At 31.7% G+C, this 17,783-nt stretch overlaps 1 protein-coding gene across 4 annotated transcripts; it reads right to left on the bottom strand.

Moving 5' to 3' along the window:
* Positions 1 to 6,801: 6,801 nt before the first annotated feature.
* Positions 6,802 to 17,783, bottom strand: LOC130814899 (DEAD-box ATP-dependent RNA helicase 17). Of its 4 annotated transcripts, none has more exons than XM_057681160.1 (10): positions 17,514 to 17,783; positions 17,356 to 17,428; positions 17,139 to 17,248; positions 15,854 to 15,997; positions 11,925 to 12,033; positions 11,462 to 11,820; positions 11,309 to 11,382; positions 10,513 to 10,808; positions 9,523 to 9,769; positions 6,802 to 7,598 (listed from the first exon to the last, which is right to left on the bottom strand). In XM_057681160.1, exons 1-10 carry the CDS (start codon positions 17,635 to 17,637, stop codon positions 7,347 to 7,349), a joined length of 1,788 nt encoding a protein of 595 aa, XP_057537143.1. In that variant the 5' UTR covers positions 17,638 to 17,783; the 3' UTR covers positions 6,802 to 7,346. The 4 variants fall into 4 exon arrangements, with proteins under 4 accessions (XP_057537143.1, XP_057537144.1, XP_057537147.1 ...); XM_057681161.1 differs by having other exon boundaries at positions 11,309 to 11,358; XM_057681164.1 differs by having other exon boundaries at positions 15,854 to 15,959; positions 17,514 to 17,580.

Here is a 17,783-nt window from a genome sequence, read left to right as displayed (position 1 = left end):
TAGGATGACCATTTTGGGGCTGAAATGAATTGGGATGTAATTCAAATTGGCATGGAATTGAATGTTGAAGAAGGTTATTTTAGTGAAGACATTAAACTCAGCTTTTCGACCTGCTGTAGCCGGTCACAATTTCGGTAGGGTTGTTATGAGCAACTAAGGTGAAAAGTTCGGATTTTTCATGAATAATCAAAAGTAGGGTTTATTCACATAAAAACGTAAAAGGTAGGGATTATTCTCGATAATTTTTTTTTTTTACTTTTAAGTTGTAATTCAAGTTGGTTTATGATAATTTTAAAAGTAAAAACAAATCTTTTTGTTTGGGGAAAGAAATTTTTAATAAAATTTTTGTATATAACTTCATATTGAATTGCAAATAACTAACTTATGAAGTAATAGAAGTACATCTCTATTTAGTTTCCCAAAAACCCAAAATTTTGTTAGATTAACTTATCAATTTTAATAACTTAAATATTCGTTAACAAAGTATTATATGCTTCTAGAAAATAATGTTAATTATATAAAAATGGTGCATATATACTTGTATTAATCATATAAGCTATTCACTCTATGAGGTGACTTACTTTTAGCTTCTTTTAGGTATAGACAATAATGATACGATAACAAGGATAAATGGTTATTTAATCATATAATATTGATTAAAACCAATTTTATTGGATTTTTAACTTCAGTATTTTTAGATCCTAATATTACCGTTTCAGAAATGAATAAATATGAAAACTAAGAGACACATACATATTGAGAAATAAAAGGAGTATTGTAATACTACTTGCTCCCTCCTTTTTCATCACAAGTGTTACCAATTACTTTATACACTCTATTAAATGCATCAATTTAATCTTTAATATATCTGATTGATGATTAAAAATTATGAAAAGTTGATATTAATAATCCTTACATTGAGACTAATCAAACAAAATTTCACTTGACTTTATTTTAACTTATAGATTAACAATAAACTATAAATTAATAGTGATGGATGAACAATGTCCAAAAAATAAATAGAACATTTGTGATAAATAGGAGGGACTCTAACATAACCATCCAAAAAAATATAGTACTCCCTTCGTTCCTTAAAGAAGTTCCCATTATTCATTTTGGGATGTTTCATTTGTTGTTTCCATAAGAAATTTTTTTATTTATATCACAAATTTTGGACAAAAATTCTCATTCTAATATTTTTATAATACTTATGGTCCCCACATATCTTCCACTAACTTTATTTTTAACATTTTTATATTTTTTAATGTCTCCACATATTTCCCACTAACTTTATAAAAATATTTTTTTATCAATTATGGTCTCTATATTTTTTCCACTAACTTTCTTTTAATATTTTTTTAATGTTTATGATCCCCATTTTTTCTTCTATCAAATTTATTATCAATTAAATAATATATCCACCATTTAAAATATTTTATTTTTCTTAATTCTCGTGAATATTTCTTATAGGAACTTCAATAGGGAACGTAATAAATTAAGAGGGATGAATAGTACTTTTAATAATAGTTCAATTTTTATAGACCACAAATGAGTTGACGTTTGGATAGACAGAAAAACATACTCCATTTTCAAGATTATGAGAGGAAAATGAGGCAAAGAATGACACCCTATTCCGACATAGTTGGACTCAAACATGGCCCATATGGGCCCACTATCACTAAATAAATGGAAATAAAATCTAATAAATTCCCACCCAACTTGATAATAGAGATCATTTCATTATTAGATAAGCTTATATAATTAGTTTATTTTTTTTTAATTAATCACTTTAAAATTATAAATAATTATTTAAAATTATAAATAATTATTTAAAATTATATGTTATCACGTTAAGACAGTAAATATATATTAAGCAGACCCTATAAAAAAATTTTATTGTAAAATCGTCTTATTTGAAAATTTGTAACTTTAACAATGTTTTAGCATATCCAAACACCTCCTGGGCTATTCATAAGCCCAAAGTTATTTACGTGGGAAGATCCACACCATCCTTTAATATGTGACCATGTATTTTAGGTTAACTTTTTTCGAGTGGTCTTCTACCCGTCAACGCGTATGATGCCGCAATTGTCCTTTTTTACGCCCTATTTGGATGCTGACAGACCTTGGCCCTATGTTTGACCTTGACATTTTGCCCAACCCTTGATAGCTTGAGTTGGCTTGATATTTAAGAGCTAATTTATTGGGATATTTGGTAATTGGTTGTTGGCCGTTGGTTTTTTAGTTGGCTTATTTGATCAGTTGGAAATGTTGACTGTTTTTATTGGCTTTTAAATTAGCTGAAAAAGCTAGCTATTTGTGGAGATGTTTGGTAAATTTAAGTATTGGTTTTTAGCTGTTTATTAGAGAAAAAGTTGGTCAAATGCCAAAAGCCAAAAGCGAACCAAAAAAGCTAGCTGGAGCAATTTTTTCATTTCGGCTTAAAAGTCATTTACCAAACACGTTTTTTAGCTGTTTGACCAACCAACAAGCCAAAAGTCAAAAGTCAACCACAAAGCTAAGAACCTAAATTATGAGACTAAATGTACACTTATAGTTTTAAAGCGATTATTTATAATTTTAAGTTGATTACTTACTATCTTAAAATGACAAATTATAACCTTAAATTAATCACTAATAATTTTAAAGTGATTAAATTTTTATAGTTTTAAAGTGATGATTATAACCTCAAAGTCATCGGTTACGATCTTAAGTTGATTATATAGACTTGTATAAGACTCATTATGCAAAAATACATAATTGTATATCACTTCAAATATAAAAATTACAAAATAAATAATAAAATTATCATAAGATATTATGGGAAAGTGTCTTAATCCTATCAATCTATTATTAGGAGATAATCAAATGATAGTAATTTGAGATACCAACTATTCGTATTTAAGTCGTATTCATTAACAGTGTTATTTTGTATTATTAATTTATTGATGGATTGTGTTTAATTTTTTCAACCAATCATTTTAATAGAATCTGATACTTTTTCCTTTTTTTAATAGCACTCAAACAACTTTTTATATGATTTAATACTTTTGTCGGATTATTTATATTTAGAATTATATTCAAAAGAGATTTTCTTGTGGATTGTGGAGAAAAAGAATGACTTATTATTTCTCTATTTTTTTTATCTCAGATTCATGTTTTTACGTTGTCTGTTGGGATGATTTATCCTAAATTAACAAATTAAATATGAAGTGCACACTTTATAAGTTATTGGAGTCCTTCTTCCCATTACCATATGGTTTTGGGATGTTATATATCTCATTGGCTTATAAAGTGTGTGCACCTAATGTCTTTCCGTTAAAATGCTGACATTCACAATAAGTCCAGTCTGATTTAACATTATCTATTGCAGTATTAGGATCTGTAATATTTTGAGTAATATATAGAAAATTAGAAATTCTTAACATTTTGAAAATATATTACTAAATATATCATGTCAAATACCACTTTTCTTGATCTTGATTCATATTTGAGGTTATTATTTCTTTGGGACAAAAAAAGTACAAACTACTAGTTCTCTGGACTGTTTGAGAGTTTATTTCTCTTTTCCCTCTCTAAAAGTATGGTTCTTTAAAAATCATATAACCATAAAAGTCTGTGAATCATCTGAATTTTTTTTTTTTAAAAAAAGAGACCTCTTTGTTCCCTTCACAATAATTTAGAAGAAAAAAAAACAAAAACGAACAATTTTATATGGTATGATTAAAATAGAATCAAAGATAGAACTCTTGTAAGCTTATATTTGTGTGGACATGGTGCAAGATATAGTACTTTTCAAGTTCACAAATTATTGTAGGAGACAGTCTCTCCGAGAGACGCATCAGATATATGGACTAAAGAACCTAATTAATATAAATTAAAAAGAAAATAAGAATATGAACTTCTTATTTTGAAGTCGTCTTTTTGAGAGACAGTCTCTCATAAGAATAATTGTTTTAAGTAATTGTTTTTAAGTTTGCAACATTGCATACAAACAAGACTTTACATTTAATTAAATTAATTAAAAAATCAACGAATAGGGTTGACACAATGCTTTATGGGTCCTAATGTTAGTTTGTACTGTATTTCTGTACTTATAATTTCTTTGATTAAACCCTAATGTCGGCATTGTCTTAATCATCTTTCAAGAGTCTATCATACATCATTAAAACCAAATTAACAAGTTAAAATGCTCCATAAAGCCTCTAATTAAGGGAATGACTTATATTATATTATTAATTGGGTCTTAATCATGTAACCCACAATATGTCCTTTAGACTTTTCAACATTTTCTTGTATAGAAATGTTGTCACCAGTGTCTTTAATTCTCTTCTACACTATTCTCTCTTCTAACGTAATCAAACATTATAAATATCGATAGTGTGGATTAGCACGTGCAAAGAAGTCTACAGTATATGGCCCATTATCAAAGCGCCTCAAGAATCTATTTTTGTACTTAATTTTTTATTATTTCAATTACCGTAAATACATGTTTACTTACACGAGTGACGAAAGTAATGAAGTAATAAAGAGTCAAATATTATTAATTATTTCAAAATCTATAAGCTAATAAGAAATAAGCTAATGACTTCTGTTATGCTATCTTTTTTAAAAAAATCTCACATTCATTTAAAAACTTATATATTGGCTAGTTGGATAGTAAATTAAATTAATGGAGAGATTTTATCAAATACTAGTATTTTAATATTTTTTAAATTACAAAGATCTATAAGACAAAACTGGCACAAAAACCCCAAATTTTATGAGACCACCCTGTAAATATCCATCCCAACCATTTTTTTAATCTTTGTGTATCATTTCATGTTGCAAATTCATGAAGACTATGGAAGTATATACTATTGTAATGTACAACTAATTATTCCTTCACAAACCAATCATGCTTTACTTAAAGTGGAATCCTATTAATTCAATCTTATAATAATATTAATTAATGTATAAAGTTAGTAATCATTCTCTAATGACATGGATTGACGCTAAACAAAATTTTCAATGTGGTGTTAATTGCAGATTAGATGGCCTCTTTGACCTGGATTAATAACTAAGTATAGTATCAATCGCTGATTTTTTGAATTAGTAATTGAAAGACAAGACAAGATCGGTGTTGAGCAGTGTCTACTCTTCAGAAAAGCATGTACAAATGATGTTTACTGGTTACTAACAACGTTAATCGCAAATAAACTATTGTTATCACTAAAAAGAAAGATTACTAGTTATTAACAATCTCACCTTTTGCTCTTTTGTCTTTTAAAAATTCCACCTTTCGATTATTTTTTTCAAAAAATTCGACCTGTATACTGCGTTTTCTTTTAAAGTACTGACCTCATTAAATTATTTGCAAAATTCAGCAATAAACAAATTAAGAACCAAAAGGTCGGAGTTTTAAAAGAAAACGCAGTATAAAGGTCGGATTTTTAAAAAATAATCAAAATGTGGGATTTTTAAAAAACGACCAAAAAGTGAGATTTTTAAAATTAAATTTTCCTCAAAATAATACTACTTTTTAATTTTTTATTTTTTTATTATAAAATAGGCTGAAAATAAAAATTAAATTAAAAATAAACTTAACATCTTAAATATAAAAAGTGATATGTACTCTAATTCAAACAAAATTCTATGGAAAGTTCTTCCATCACAAAATACTGCAACAATTTCTTCTTTCGTAATAAGGAATATAATATAAGAAATTTCGTAAATTTTGTCTCTTACATTCTTATCTTAGTTCTTATGAATTAAAAAAAAATACCAAGTATTTTTGATCCCGCTAGTAAATTTGTCTTGTTCAAGACTTGGTTGTAAAATTGAAAACTCAACATTATTCTTTTCCTAAGTTAGGAAATTTTTTATACAAGTATAATCTAAATAATTTGAACCGAGTGTATAAAAAATATGTATATTATTTAAAGGAAGTAGTTTGAATCATTTTCCAAAAGAAAATGGCAGCAAAACAAGCAAAATAAACAAAAAATGTAATGAGCTCGCTCAACGAGACATAAAAAGCATATTAATACTCGCGGCTTTTGAAATAAAATTAGTAAATAACCAAAGAAAACCACAATTTAAGAATTATAAGTTCCAGAATAATATCAAACCCAGGCAACTTTAATTTGGTATTGAGTCAAAACTCCAAAGATACAGAGGATGTTTAATAGTTTACTTTTTAATTGGCTTTTGACTAATTAATCGGTTAAAAAGCCAAAAAAAAATTAGTAAATAGCTTTTCATGCAGTTCAAAAAAATGACTTTCAAGTCAACAAAAAACTTCTCTTGTGGGATATTTTCATTGCTAATTTGCTTTTTAGGTAATTTTTTCAAGCATCTCTATAAACAATTTGGATATTTTCATTGCTTTTGCATAGCTAACTCGCTTTCAGGTAATTTTTTCAAATATCTTCTTAAACAATTGGTTTATTCTATTAGCTTTTAGGTCAACAAAAATAGAGAACAATTTCATTTGATTAAACACGTCAAAATGAAAAAACAAACAATCAACAGTCATTTGCCAAACACCCTCAAATTCCAAAAACAACCTAAAATCTCGTTACCCAAATTCACAAATTAAGGCTAATAAAAACGAGAAAGCATAATCTTTTTAACATAGAAGTGTGCAGAAACATTCCACGTTATGATTTCATACCAAATACATAGGAGTAACCCTTTTGTGACCACATTTTTCCTTTCCTAAGTAACCCTTTTAAGCAGTGGACCAAAACCCTGGGGATCAGTGGGACTACAATCTTAGATTTTGCTCCCAATAATGACAGACAACGAAAACTCCAGAAATTTGTGGGGTTCAACCTAAATTAAAACATATCATTATGATTTTATCAGTATAAAAAAAAAATAAAACCCCCAAGTAAGTGTAGTCCCTTTCACTTTAAGAGGGGAAACAAAATTAGATATATTACAATCATATGAAATGAGCAATATAAACCAAGCTTAACTAAAAATGAAATTTCAACGTCGCTGTGTATGAACAAGGGGATGATACCAAATACATGAGATCCACAAAATGCTGTACGTGGCTATTTTGTAGAATCGTTGGGACCAACTAGAGGAAGATGCCGAAAAGGCTTGACGAGTTGAAAGTAGCTTTGGAACTTGGCTCAATCATTGTCAAAGCCAACCAGGTAGCTTTAAATAGGGGAAAGATAAGTTAAAAGAAAACGGACCTCATCTTGACCACATCAGCAAACATATCACATGCCCTATAAATCATAATTTGTCTTGATGCAATGCCATGTATAAGTTGCATTATCTGCCGAGTTGCCAGCAGAAAGATGAAGAAGATTTGCTACCTTACGTGAATACGTCCTTTCAATCTGCATTTATGTGTTAATAGTGACCCGTCGCTTCTTCGACTGTCTTGTTTGCTTCTGCTCATTCTTTTTCCTCTTTTTTATCTGCTTGTGTACTGACTTCCCTACCAAAGAGGGCTGGTCTTTCAGAGCAAAACTTTTAGCGACATGACCCAGATGGAGTTTCTTCACCGTGAATATCCGTTTTAACTCTGCTTTATGTGCTGTATATGCTCGAACCCAAGAAACAAACGCGGCTTTTGCCATCTTATTCAGCTTTGCCTGACATGTGTACAGCAGGATTTTACATCAGTCCGAGGTAAACTGGGTATAAACATTTTCACAATATTGATGGACTGAAATAATTCACTAGTTATCTTTTTTCCTTTTTTCAAGGAGAGGTAGGTAGGGTCAAGAAAGCTGTACTGAAGAAATACATGAACACCTAATATGCTAGGAAAGTTTTAGAAGAAACAACTATAACGGCTTTTCTTCAATGTAATGTTGTCTATTAAGGGAACAGTAGAGAATTTGCATGAAATTTTCTGTATACAATATCTGATATTATGAATTACCATCAGACTAACACCTCATTGTCATTACAAGTAATTACCAAACAAGGAGTGAAGAAGAGTTGGTCGTAAAAAATTTGAGGGTTCATGAAAACTAAAATACCCAAAACATCAAACATAAAAATCTCTTAAGTTCAAGATGCATTGCCATGGATTTTCATATGGAATTTTTCAGGCAAACTTACAACTGAATTCATTGACCTTCATGGCCTTGTATCAAATGAACCATTAAGGTGATCATACATTTAAAACCCCAATCCAAGCATCTAAATGCTATCCAACACTTATAGTGTTACTGATCATTGAAACTATTATTGCTTCTCAGCCAAGGTTGCCAGATCTGAAATTGCAGGATTGGTCGAGGATCAAATCCTATATTAACTAACAAAAATCTATACATTTTATGCTAGCATTGCATACAACAGTAGTTTATATACAAGGTGCCAATTAAGTGGACAATACAAAACAACACTCCTGAAATATTGATCCACAACTATGTTTGATACAATAAAACAGTAGAGGTTTGTCATAGTTGATTAGATTTTAAATTAAACCTATTGTTATCCTATACAGCAATACAAGACTTTTACGTATCTGGGTCACCAATAGGCAGTCAACAACATCGAATTTCCCCAATGCCACTAAAGTGGCTGCCATATACAGGCCACGGGGTATATGCATACTTTCCCTCGTAAAAATAGAGGCTGCTTCCGATAGGAAATCATAGCAAAGATTAGAGCACAAGCCAAGAACAAATCAATGAATGGTCTGAAAGCATGTCAACCAACATCTTTACTTCAAAATTTTAGGTTAGGCTTTGGATCCACTTCCTTTAGACTTCATTTCAAAGAAGCAGCCACTCTTTCCTTGGATAGGCTTCTGTATGTGTATACATTTTTTTATTCATTTAAGTTCAGGGTTATTATCGACTATAAATAACTAGATTCGTCTCTTTTTTGACGGATCGACCATCTAGCTAGGCAGCTACCGCATAAGACTAAATGGGTTATACCTCAAGGGGCAGGGCAGGGGAAGGTTATAATATTTGGGCCCACCACCAACATATCCCTTTATACTGATAGGGAAGTGTAACAGATCAGCCAAGATGGTAATCAAAACAATCTTTGTTAATGAATACAAGAATGATACTATGGGACGTTCGAGTCTCCCAAACACTCCTAAGTATGGGCCGTTCGAGCCTCCCAAATACTCCTATGTGTTTCCACTTCTCTCTCTAGTTATTACATAACAACCTAAAATACAACTCTAACTAACTTTTATTCTTTTACATTATATATGACCCTAGGAATATGCCATGTATGACAGGAAGCCACCAGAGGCAATCCTGATCTTGGTGATTGACTAATAGATCATGAAAACCGTAATCATTTCCGTAACTAGGCTGATTCGAAAAAATAACACAAGATTATATGAGTAATCTCAACTAAAAATATATCATAAAATGACCACAAAAATATTGACTCGTTAATCTTGAAGATTTGTATTTATTTTAGAGTATAAATTATGAAGAAAAAACATCTACATATGTAGATTTTAACAGATTAATGGATTATAACAAGAGATGAAGCATATATATAGCATATACCAAGAGAAGAAGCTAGTCAACAGAATACCTCAGCAGATATAAATGCCTCCAGAGCCTTCTGTAGAGCCACTAACCAAGGATGCATCTCAACTGAAATAAACTTTTTTGCGAGGTGCTTCTGACCATATAATGGGAAACTGTCCAACACTTTTTGAAGTGGATACTCTGTTAGCGATACACCGTGCTTTTTCAAATCTTGCAAATAGTCCGTTTCAATGGGTTGTAGAAATAATAATGAATCTCCCTTCTGGCCCAAGCGAGCTGTTCTACCAACCCTGCATCACACATAGTAAGAGCAAATGAAAGTTTAGGATCAACAGTCATAAAGAAAATCAACACCCTTTCCCAACATTAAACTCGTAAGATATGAACACAATATAGTTATGCATACAGAACGAAGACACTTATCAGTAGAGAAAAAAACAGAATTATTTGAACAATGCAGATGACATAAGAACAGACAAGTAATCCATGCAAAAAAAAAAAAAAAAAAAAAAAAGAAAAGAAAAACTTGAACCACAAGAGTAGCAAAAGAAGGGCATAAAACAATTTTAAGCATAAAATCCTGGTAGTTGCACCCGTGTATATAGATCTTTCAATTTTTGAACAAACTGATAACCCGATCAAAACCTGATCTACCCGGCCTTTTTTGGAAATTTGGTTAATATTTGAGTTCTACTTCAAAGTTTATGAGTTAGACCTATTATTTTTCAGACAGGTTTAAGCTTTTAGGTTAACATTCCACAATTTAATACTTGAAAAGCTCTTTTTGACACTATTATAAGAGCTACTGAATTTCAGACCATAACAAAATCTAAATGGTGTTTTTCAAGATATCTTATAACAAACCTTTTGCTCATAGTGTCAAATCAATACAATAAATAGGTCTACTAGTAAGTCTTGTATAACATAATCCTGCACGTGGATATGAGAAACAACTACAGACTACAAATAGATCTTTAGAGGCAAGATCACCAGTGAAATAAACACGAATTAACAATATAAAATATAGACAAACCTATGAACATATTCAGTCGCCTCTCCTGGGGAATCATATTGTATGATATATCTAACTTTAGGGAAGTCTAACCCTCTCGCAGAAACATCACTTGATAAAAGAAGCGCAGATTTTTCTGTTTTGATGGCATGATATGTAGTTTTTCGCTCCTCATGCTCCATGTTCCCATGTAAGCGGAAAGTTTTGCAGTTCATAAAAAGCTGTTTCTCTTTGTTTTCTTTCTGTGGCCACTGAAACTCCTTTAAAAGTGTATAATGGAAGTCCACAGCATCACAAGATGAAAAGAAGACAACGACCTGTAAAATTGTAGCAGAATGAATTAAACATCTAATTATCAGCTGAACAGAAGCATTCCAAATTCATAATAAAGCACAAAATTTGAGAAAGAAGTCAGATAGAGAGAAACTGATAATTATAAGATATACTTACCTCCAGATATACTCAATGGGAGTTCCTTCAGAAATAATTGATAACCGAACAGTAAATATATAAAAAATCATAGTAAAAAAATCATAAAAGCTATTTCCTCGGACCGATTCTGCATATACTTGAATGTCAAAGGTCCTCAATGTACATACAGAACTCCCTTAACAGAGTTGTAATGAATGCCTTTGTTCTAATCTCTTTCTAGGAGTTTTGGAGTTGAAGGGGGGACTTGAAAGTATCAATTAAAAAGATAATTAAAGATAAATTATGGCAACAGAAGAAAATTGCATAAAACATATCTTCAAAAAAGAAGATATAGATCAACACAAGAAGTACAAGAAAACGGTAGAAAAGATAAACAAATGCTAACCTTTTGGGTAGGTTCTCTTTCGAAAAGATTCTTGAGAATAGAAAGAAGAACTGCAAGCCGTGAACCACAGGTCACTGAAGAGACAATAATGTTTATTGAGTTTGTTGTGTTGAGCTACTTAATATTCAAAATCAACCTTGGAGTCATAATTACCTTTGACATATCTCTGAATTAGTTGAGATGGGAGGTTGTAATCTCCACTTGAAGAGTCTACAACTCTCACACAGTGCTCTGCCTCATCTACCTCCTCAGATCCTACCGAGCCAAAATGCTTGGAAGATGAATTTTTTTGGACCTTCCTTTCAGCAAGACCAATCATAACTGGATTTTCTAGACTAATTTTTGCAAGATGGTTGACCTTCTCATTTAAGGTAGCTGAAAAAAGCAGATTTTGCCTTTGAAAGTCAGAAATTTTAGAACCACCACTTTCTTCACAGCTTAAGTTGTGCTTCCTTGAGCCGAAATAATCAAGTATCTCTTCGATTTCTTTACCAAATCCCAATTCCAATATCCTGAACAAATTAATGTATTCATCCATAAGGTAGATGATGTCGCAGAATCAGCTATCTCCTATCTTATAGCACATTATGAATTATCAAAAGGAGCTTACGATTACCTATCTGCTTCATCAAAAATCAACCAACGCAAATTTGTATGCAAGAATGATGATGTGTTCTTTAAGTGATCCAAAAGACGGCCAGGAGTTGCAACAAGTATAGTTATACCTGAAATTCCCATACATCAGATAATCTTCGATGAAACATCCAAATCCAAATCAAGCATACCTAAATATGCAAACGAGAATATAAACAAATCTAGCAACTAACAAGTAAAAAAAACAGTGATCTGAGAACACCAATGCATACTGCTTAGTCATAGAGACATAAACTCATAGACCTATTTTTGGACCACAATGCCAGTTGCCTCACAGGATAAATTTTACTGTTAAATACTTCACATTTAACATCACATGCCGATGTAATTCATAAACGATTACAACGATATTTTAAAATCATCCTATTACGAACAAAGAAGTTAACGAAGTTTATCCGGAGATTAATTGTCAATCATTCAAACAAATAAAAAATAGCCTTCCACAAAGATATCAAAGCAATGAATTCCCCAGAATCACTAAATACATATAACAGTAGAGTGAAACAATTATCACTTGGAATTTCAATGTCAAATGAATATTGAGTGTGTGTGTGTGTATGAACATGGTGGAATATCTCGATATATATTGCTCTAGAGTTGAGACAGAATGGGATATTCAGCATTTAAAGCGAGTCATCCAAATAAGTTTCTTTTCTTTCCCCAAGTGTCGTTTCGCATTGAGTATTAAAAAAATTAAATAGCAGTAAATTAATGAATGAAATTAGCATAGTTGAAATGGAGAAAGTTGATAAACAATATAAGCATTTAGTAACTAGAGCAGACAATAAAATTGGACAAACTTAAAATCAAAGGAGCACAAACACGTTAGAAATCAAACTAAGGGAGTAAAATTAGCACAGATTTCCAAGAATCACTCAACTAGTAGACTTGTCAAGATGCAGACAGCATCAGCGTGTAACTAGACGCCCCATGTGCAATCCCAACACCCAGCACCCAGTCACAGTACCCAGAGTCAAGTCCTTTGCTCAGCGTATGGTATGAGCTAGCAGCCAGGGTGCAGCAGCAAATAGAACTGGAAACTGGCGAGTGAAGTGAACACCATGGGCAGCAAACAATCTATTCCTAGTGCAAGAAGAAGTCTCTAGTCACACAAGTTTAATGGGCACTAGTATTATTCGCATGTCGAACAAACGTAGGCAAGGAAACCAACTATCCGTACGACTACTTGTATATATGTAGGACTTGTTATTGCGTTTGATTTAGTTTTAGGAGTTTACCTATTCAGCACTTCATTACTTGGTAGAATTAGAGATAAATATAGTTATGAATGCATAGCCCTATTAGGTAATCAGATAAGATTTGAAAGAATAAAATTCATAGCTTCCGTTCAAAACTTTATTTGTTCTTTGGTGAGTGAAGCCACAGTTAGAAAAACTAATAGTTTTTTTAGGCGAGTGAAATAATGGAGTTTGTTGTCCAACTACTTGAGGTGTGAGTATTCCATCAAAAGGGAGTTGAAGGAGTGCATTGAGTGAATATTCCTCATGTGCAAACTACAATCCATCAAAGTGAGCGAAAAGTCTTCTGATGTGCTTTGCTACCAGTTGTAACAAACTGGACTAGTCATAGCCGTAAATATTAGTAAAATCCAGTGAATTAGCTCACTAGTTGTAACTAGTATCAATGGCGTAGAATAGATTGGAATTTATAATTGATGCAGAATTTTGTAATTACCAAGGGGGGCATAGTTATTCAATTTCTACACTGCTTAAAAACTTCTACTTCTTTGAAATTTCAATTTTCATACCCTTCAAATTTTTCACTAATTCTTAAATGAGACGTTCTCACGGTGAGACCAACTCTATTGGGTTCGCCCAATATACATATTTTGTTTTCAAATGATCACTTATAACGTTAAAGTGATCACTTATAATTTTAATATAATTACTTTTTATAGTCTTAAAGTGATTACTTATAATCTTAAAACAATTACTTATGATCTTAAAGTAATCAATTGAAGAAATGGACTATTTTATGGACCCGTCTCATGGTGAGACGGTCTCATACAAGACGAGCTATAAATTTTTTTGTCAACCAAACAAAATCTTGTCAAGCTATTTCCTATGAATTTACAATATCAAGGGATTTAACTTGCAACCTAACAACCTCTAGCTGTTTGATTGGAGGTTATTTCCCTTGGAAATACAAAAACATGGGACATAGTCTAATGAGTTTATATTGATTGAAAAAAACTTAAAGAACATGAGAAATAAGGATTCCAAAGAAATTGAAATTCCTATGAAACATAAGAATTTGACAATCATATCCCCCTAGATAATTGTAAAATCATATGTCAATTATATTCACATAATCACATGGTTAACCAAATAGTATAGTCACTTCCTAGAAAACCAAGTAAAGGAAGTAACTTCTCATGAATTATGAATGCCCGTGGTGATTTAAAACCCAATGGAAACCATATGAATAGTTTGGGAAAGGGAAAACTAATATACATAAGTAAATGGGGAATAAATAAAGGAATCGAAAAATTGTATTCACATAATATATAGAGTTTCATACTCTTTTTGGAAGTGAACAAGCGTCTCAAAAGCATATGTTTCTATCTACATTGCATTCCTTTTGGATAAATCAATACAATTACATCCACATTACCAATCTCTCAAAAGCATCTGTTTCTATCAAACTGGTTGAGCTCTAGGATAATATCTAGAGGTCACATGTTCGAGTTCCCTTACGAGTAGTGAAAATTAACCTGATCGTTAACTTCATGGGCCTAGAAAGCTGCCCCAGATACCCGGGTTATCAAACTAATAATAATAATAATAATAATAATAATAATAATAATAATAATAATAACAACAACAACAATAATAATAATAATAATAATAATAATAATAATAAAAAGAATAATAATAACTTAAAATTTTAGTGGAGTGTAAGAGGAGTCGAGGAAGACCTAAGAAAACGTAGGTTGAGCAAATTAAGGACGACTTGAGTGAACTGCACCTCTCCGAGGACCTGACTAGGAATAGGAATAGTTGGAGACACCAGATTCACATTCTAGACAAGTAAAAGTCTCTTTAGTTGTCTCTCTTGCCTTGATGCCTAGTTGTTTACTTACCTACCCCTATTCTTTTTGTACCCATCGAGTCTATTATTTTATCCCAACCTTTGTTTTGGCAATTTTAGTTCTTTTGCGGGTAATTTTGGATCTCCAAGCAATAGTGCTAATCAATTCCTCTCTATACAGGCTCTCACCTTCTGGAGGTAAAATTGACCGCTTTCCTCTAATATTCCCTCTCAAGGGAGTAAGGGTATGGATTGTCCGTTACCTTCCCTCATCCAGACCCTATTTTCGAGCGGGATATTGGGTTGATAATGATGATGAACAATATTTTAGTGGCCTCCAACCCGTAATTCTAACTTATCCACATCAATGCTACATTTGACAAAAGACACTAAAGGAATTCTTCTCTCAATGATGGTATGTTATATGAATTTTCTATGCGCATGTTTGTGTAGTCTAAAATAATTTAGAGCTAATCACCAATGCTAATAAAACATGTGTGCAAGATGAAACCTTTGTGCATCTATCTATAAACTATCTAAAGAGTTACACCTTGGTAGGTAGAGCTTTCATTAAGAGTATATTGACCATCTATAATCATTACAATATGAAAAAAAAATAAGATCAATAGCAAGAAGACATTTAAATAAATTGACTATTATATTTACTATTTATTTTCTCAACATGTAAATAAATTATCATTTGAATAGTCTGCCAAGAAACAATTAGGCAGAATAGCATCTTAAGCTTTACAAACTACACAAATACCCAATATATCTAGATATGCAATACACACAATCCAATCATCACAATTTGCAACACGAGAAAAGCTTAGTACTTACCTTTCCGCAACCTCGCCTTTTCTTTTGACCTATTCTCACCCCCCATTATGTATCCTGGAACAATCCAATGAAATCGGTGCAGCAGCTTTTGTAAAATTTCATAAACCTGCATGCATAATTCACGCGTTGGTACAAGTACCAATGCTGTTTTCACGGTCAGCGACAATTAGAGAATGAAGCGGCAAATGGCAAAGGCATCAGGGAAACACATTAGACAGCTAGAGCATCACAAAATCTTGTAGTAAGAAAACACGAGTCGTTACTAGTTAATATTCCAGAGCGGATTCCATAAAGATGATAGGGATGAGGAACAGTAACCAGAACAATACTTAATAGTTGTTAGTCAAAGTGGAAAGCATGAAGCAGCATAAAAGAAGCAACATATAATGCATCTACTATTAGACAATGATTTTCAGTTTTTTGAATGTTAAGAGGGCTAAATGCTTCTATAAATTTCAAGATTCACCAAAAATGAGTTTGTGCTAATACACTACCTTTTATGGTGAATTTGAAACTAGAGTTAAAATCCAAAAGATTACAAGTTATAACTGGATACGGTGTGATAACTACACTTTTTCACTAAGGTCGAATTTAAATAGGGTGGTATACCTAGTATTGTGGGCAACCTACTTAGAAGTCTAATAATAGAACTTAAAACATTTGTAAATATTACCTCATGTCTCTAATAGTTGCTACAGTCCTTGTAGAACTATTGTTCATCAACTTATCTTATTTGGTAGTTACATATTTTACTAGAATATACATAAATTCATAGAATTTGAGCACAAAATCTAAAGGAAGAAATTTACATTGTTAGAGAAAGCCATTTACATTGTTATGTGAACGGAAAATTGTTAGTAAGAAAAACGTAAAATTGGAACTTTGAGAAGCTTAGAAGAAGATGTACGCCAAAGGTGACGTGGACATCGAGATCGAGTGTATAGAAAACCTTGAAGAGTCGAGAATCGAGATTGGCATAATCATATGACAATAAACCTCCAATCATGTTCAAGGGACTAGACTAATGACGCATAGTATTTAACCAACAAACATTAACAACAAACCCATTCAAGCTAAACTGCTAACAGCTTTGGCGTTTTCTCTAATGGAATGTCTTGACATTGATTCTAGTTGCTATCAACTTTGAATTTCTTTCTCCGACCTTAGCACTTTATAGACCAAAATCAATAAATTCATACACAAGGTCAAAATTTCCACACAAAAAACAAAAAGTACAAACAATTACCATAAAGAATTAAGTTAGAAGAAAGTATAATAAGCATACCAAAAGTTCCATCCACTCTCTGAATTCGAGGCGCATACTTGTGCAAGTGATGAATAATTGGAGCCAAATAAGCAACAGTTTTACCAGTCCCAGTTGCAGCATTAACAAGTCTATTATCATCACCATTAAAGAAAACCAGGAAATAAATAAAACCCGCAAATTAAAACTAAAAAGAAATTTTTAATACTTAAACTTGTAAAATAGGGAAAAAGAATACACATGGTGGCCAGATAAGATAACAGGAATTGCTTGAGCTTGAACTTGTGTTGGAGTTTCAAAACCTAATCTCTCTATCAATGAGAAAATTTCAAAAATATTAAAAAATAATGAAAAATTAAGAAAAGGAAAAGGAAGATGAGACAGAAAGAGAATAACCTCGAAGTTGGTCGCATAAGGAAGGTTGAAGACCAAGACTTGCAAAGGTGCATGATGCGAAAATGTCGTCGTCTGTTTTTTGATTTTGATTTTGATTTTGATTTTGATGAGCAGGTTTCTTCATTTTTCTCAAGGTTTTTCCTTGTGCGGTTATGGCTGCCGCCTTCCAATAAGTGATTTGTAGGAAGCAGTATCGTCGAAGGGTTTAACCCACTTTCTTTGGAATGTTTTGGAGTTTTTGTTTATGAAAACTGCATCGGCTAATTTTGA

Source organism: Amaranthus tricolor, chromosome 6, assembly GCF_026212465.1.
Source record: "Amaranthus tricolor cultivar Red isolate AtriRed21 chromosome 6, ASM2621246v1, whole genome shotgun sequence".
Taxonomy (NCBI): Eukaryota; Viridiplantae; Streptophyta; class Magnoliopsida; order Caryophyllales; family Amaranthaceae; genus Amaranthus; species Amaranthus tricolor.
The sequence above is the reverse complement of the archived record's forward strand: the minus strand, read 5'-3'. Positions and strand labels throughout refer to the sequence as shown.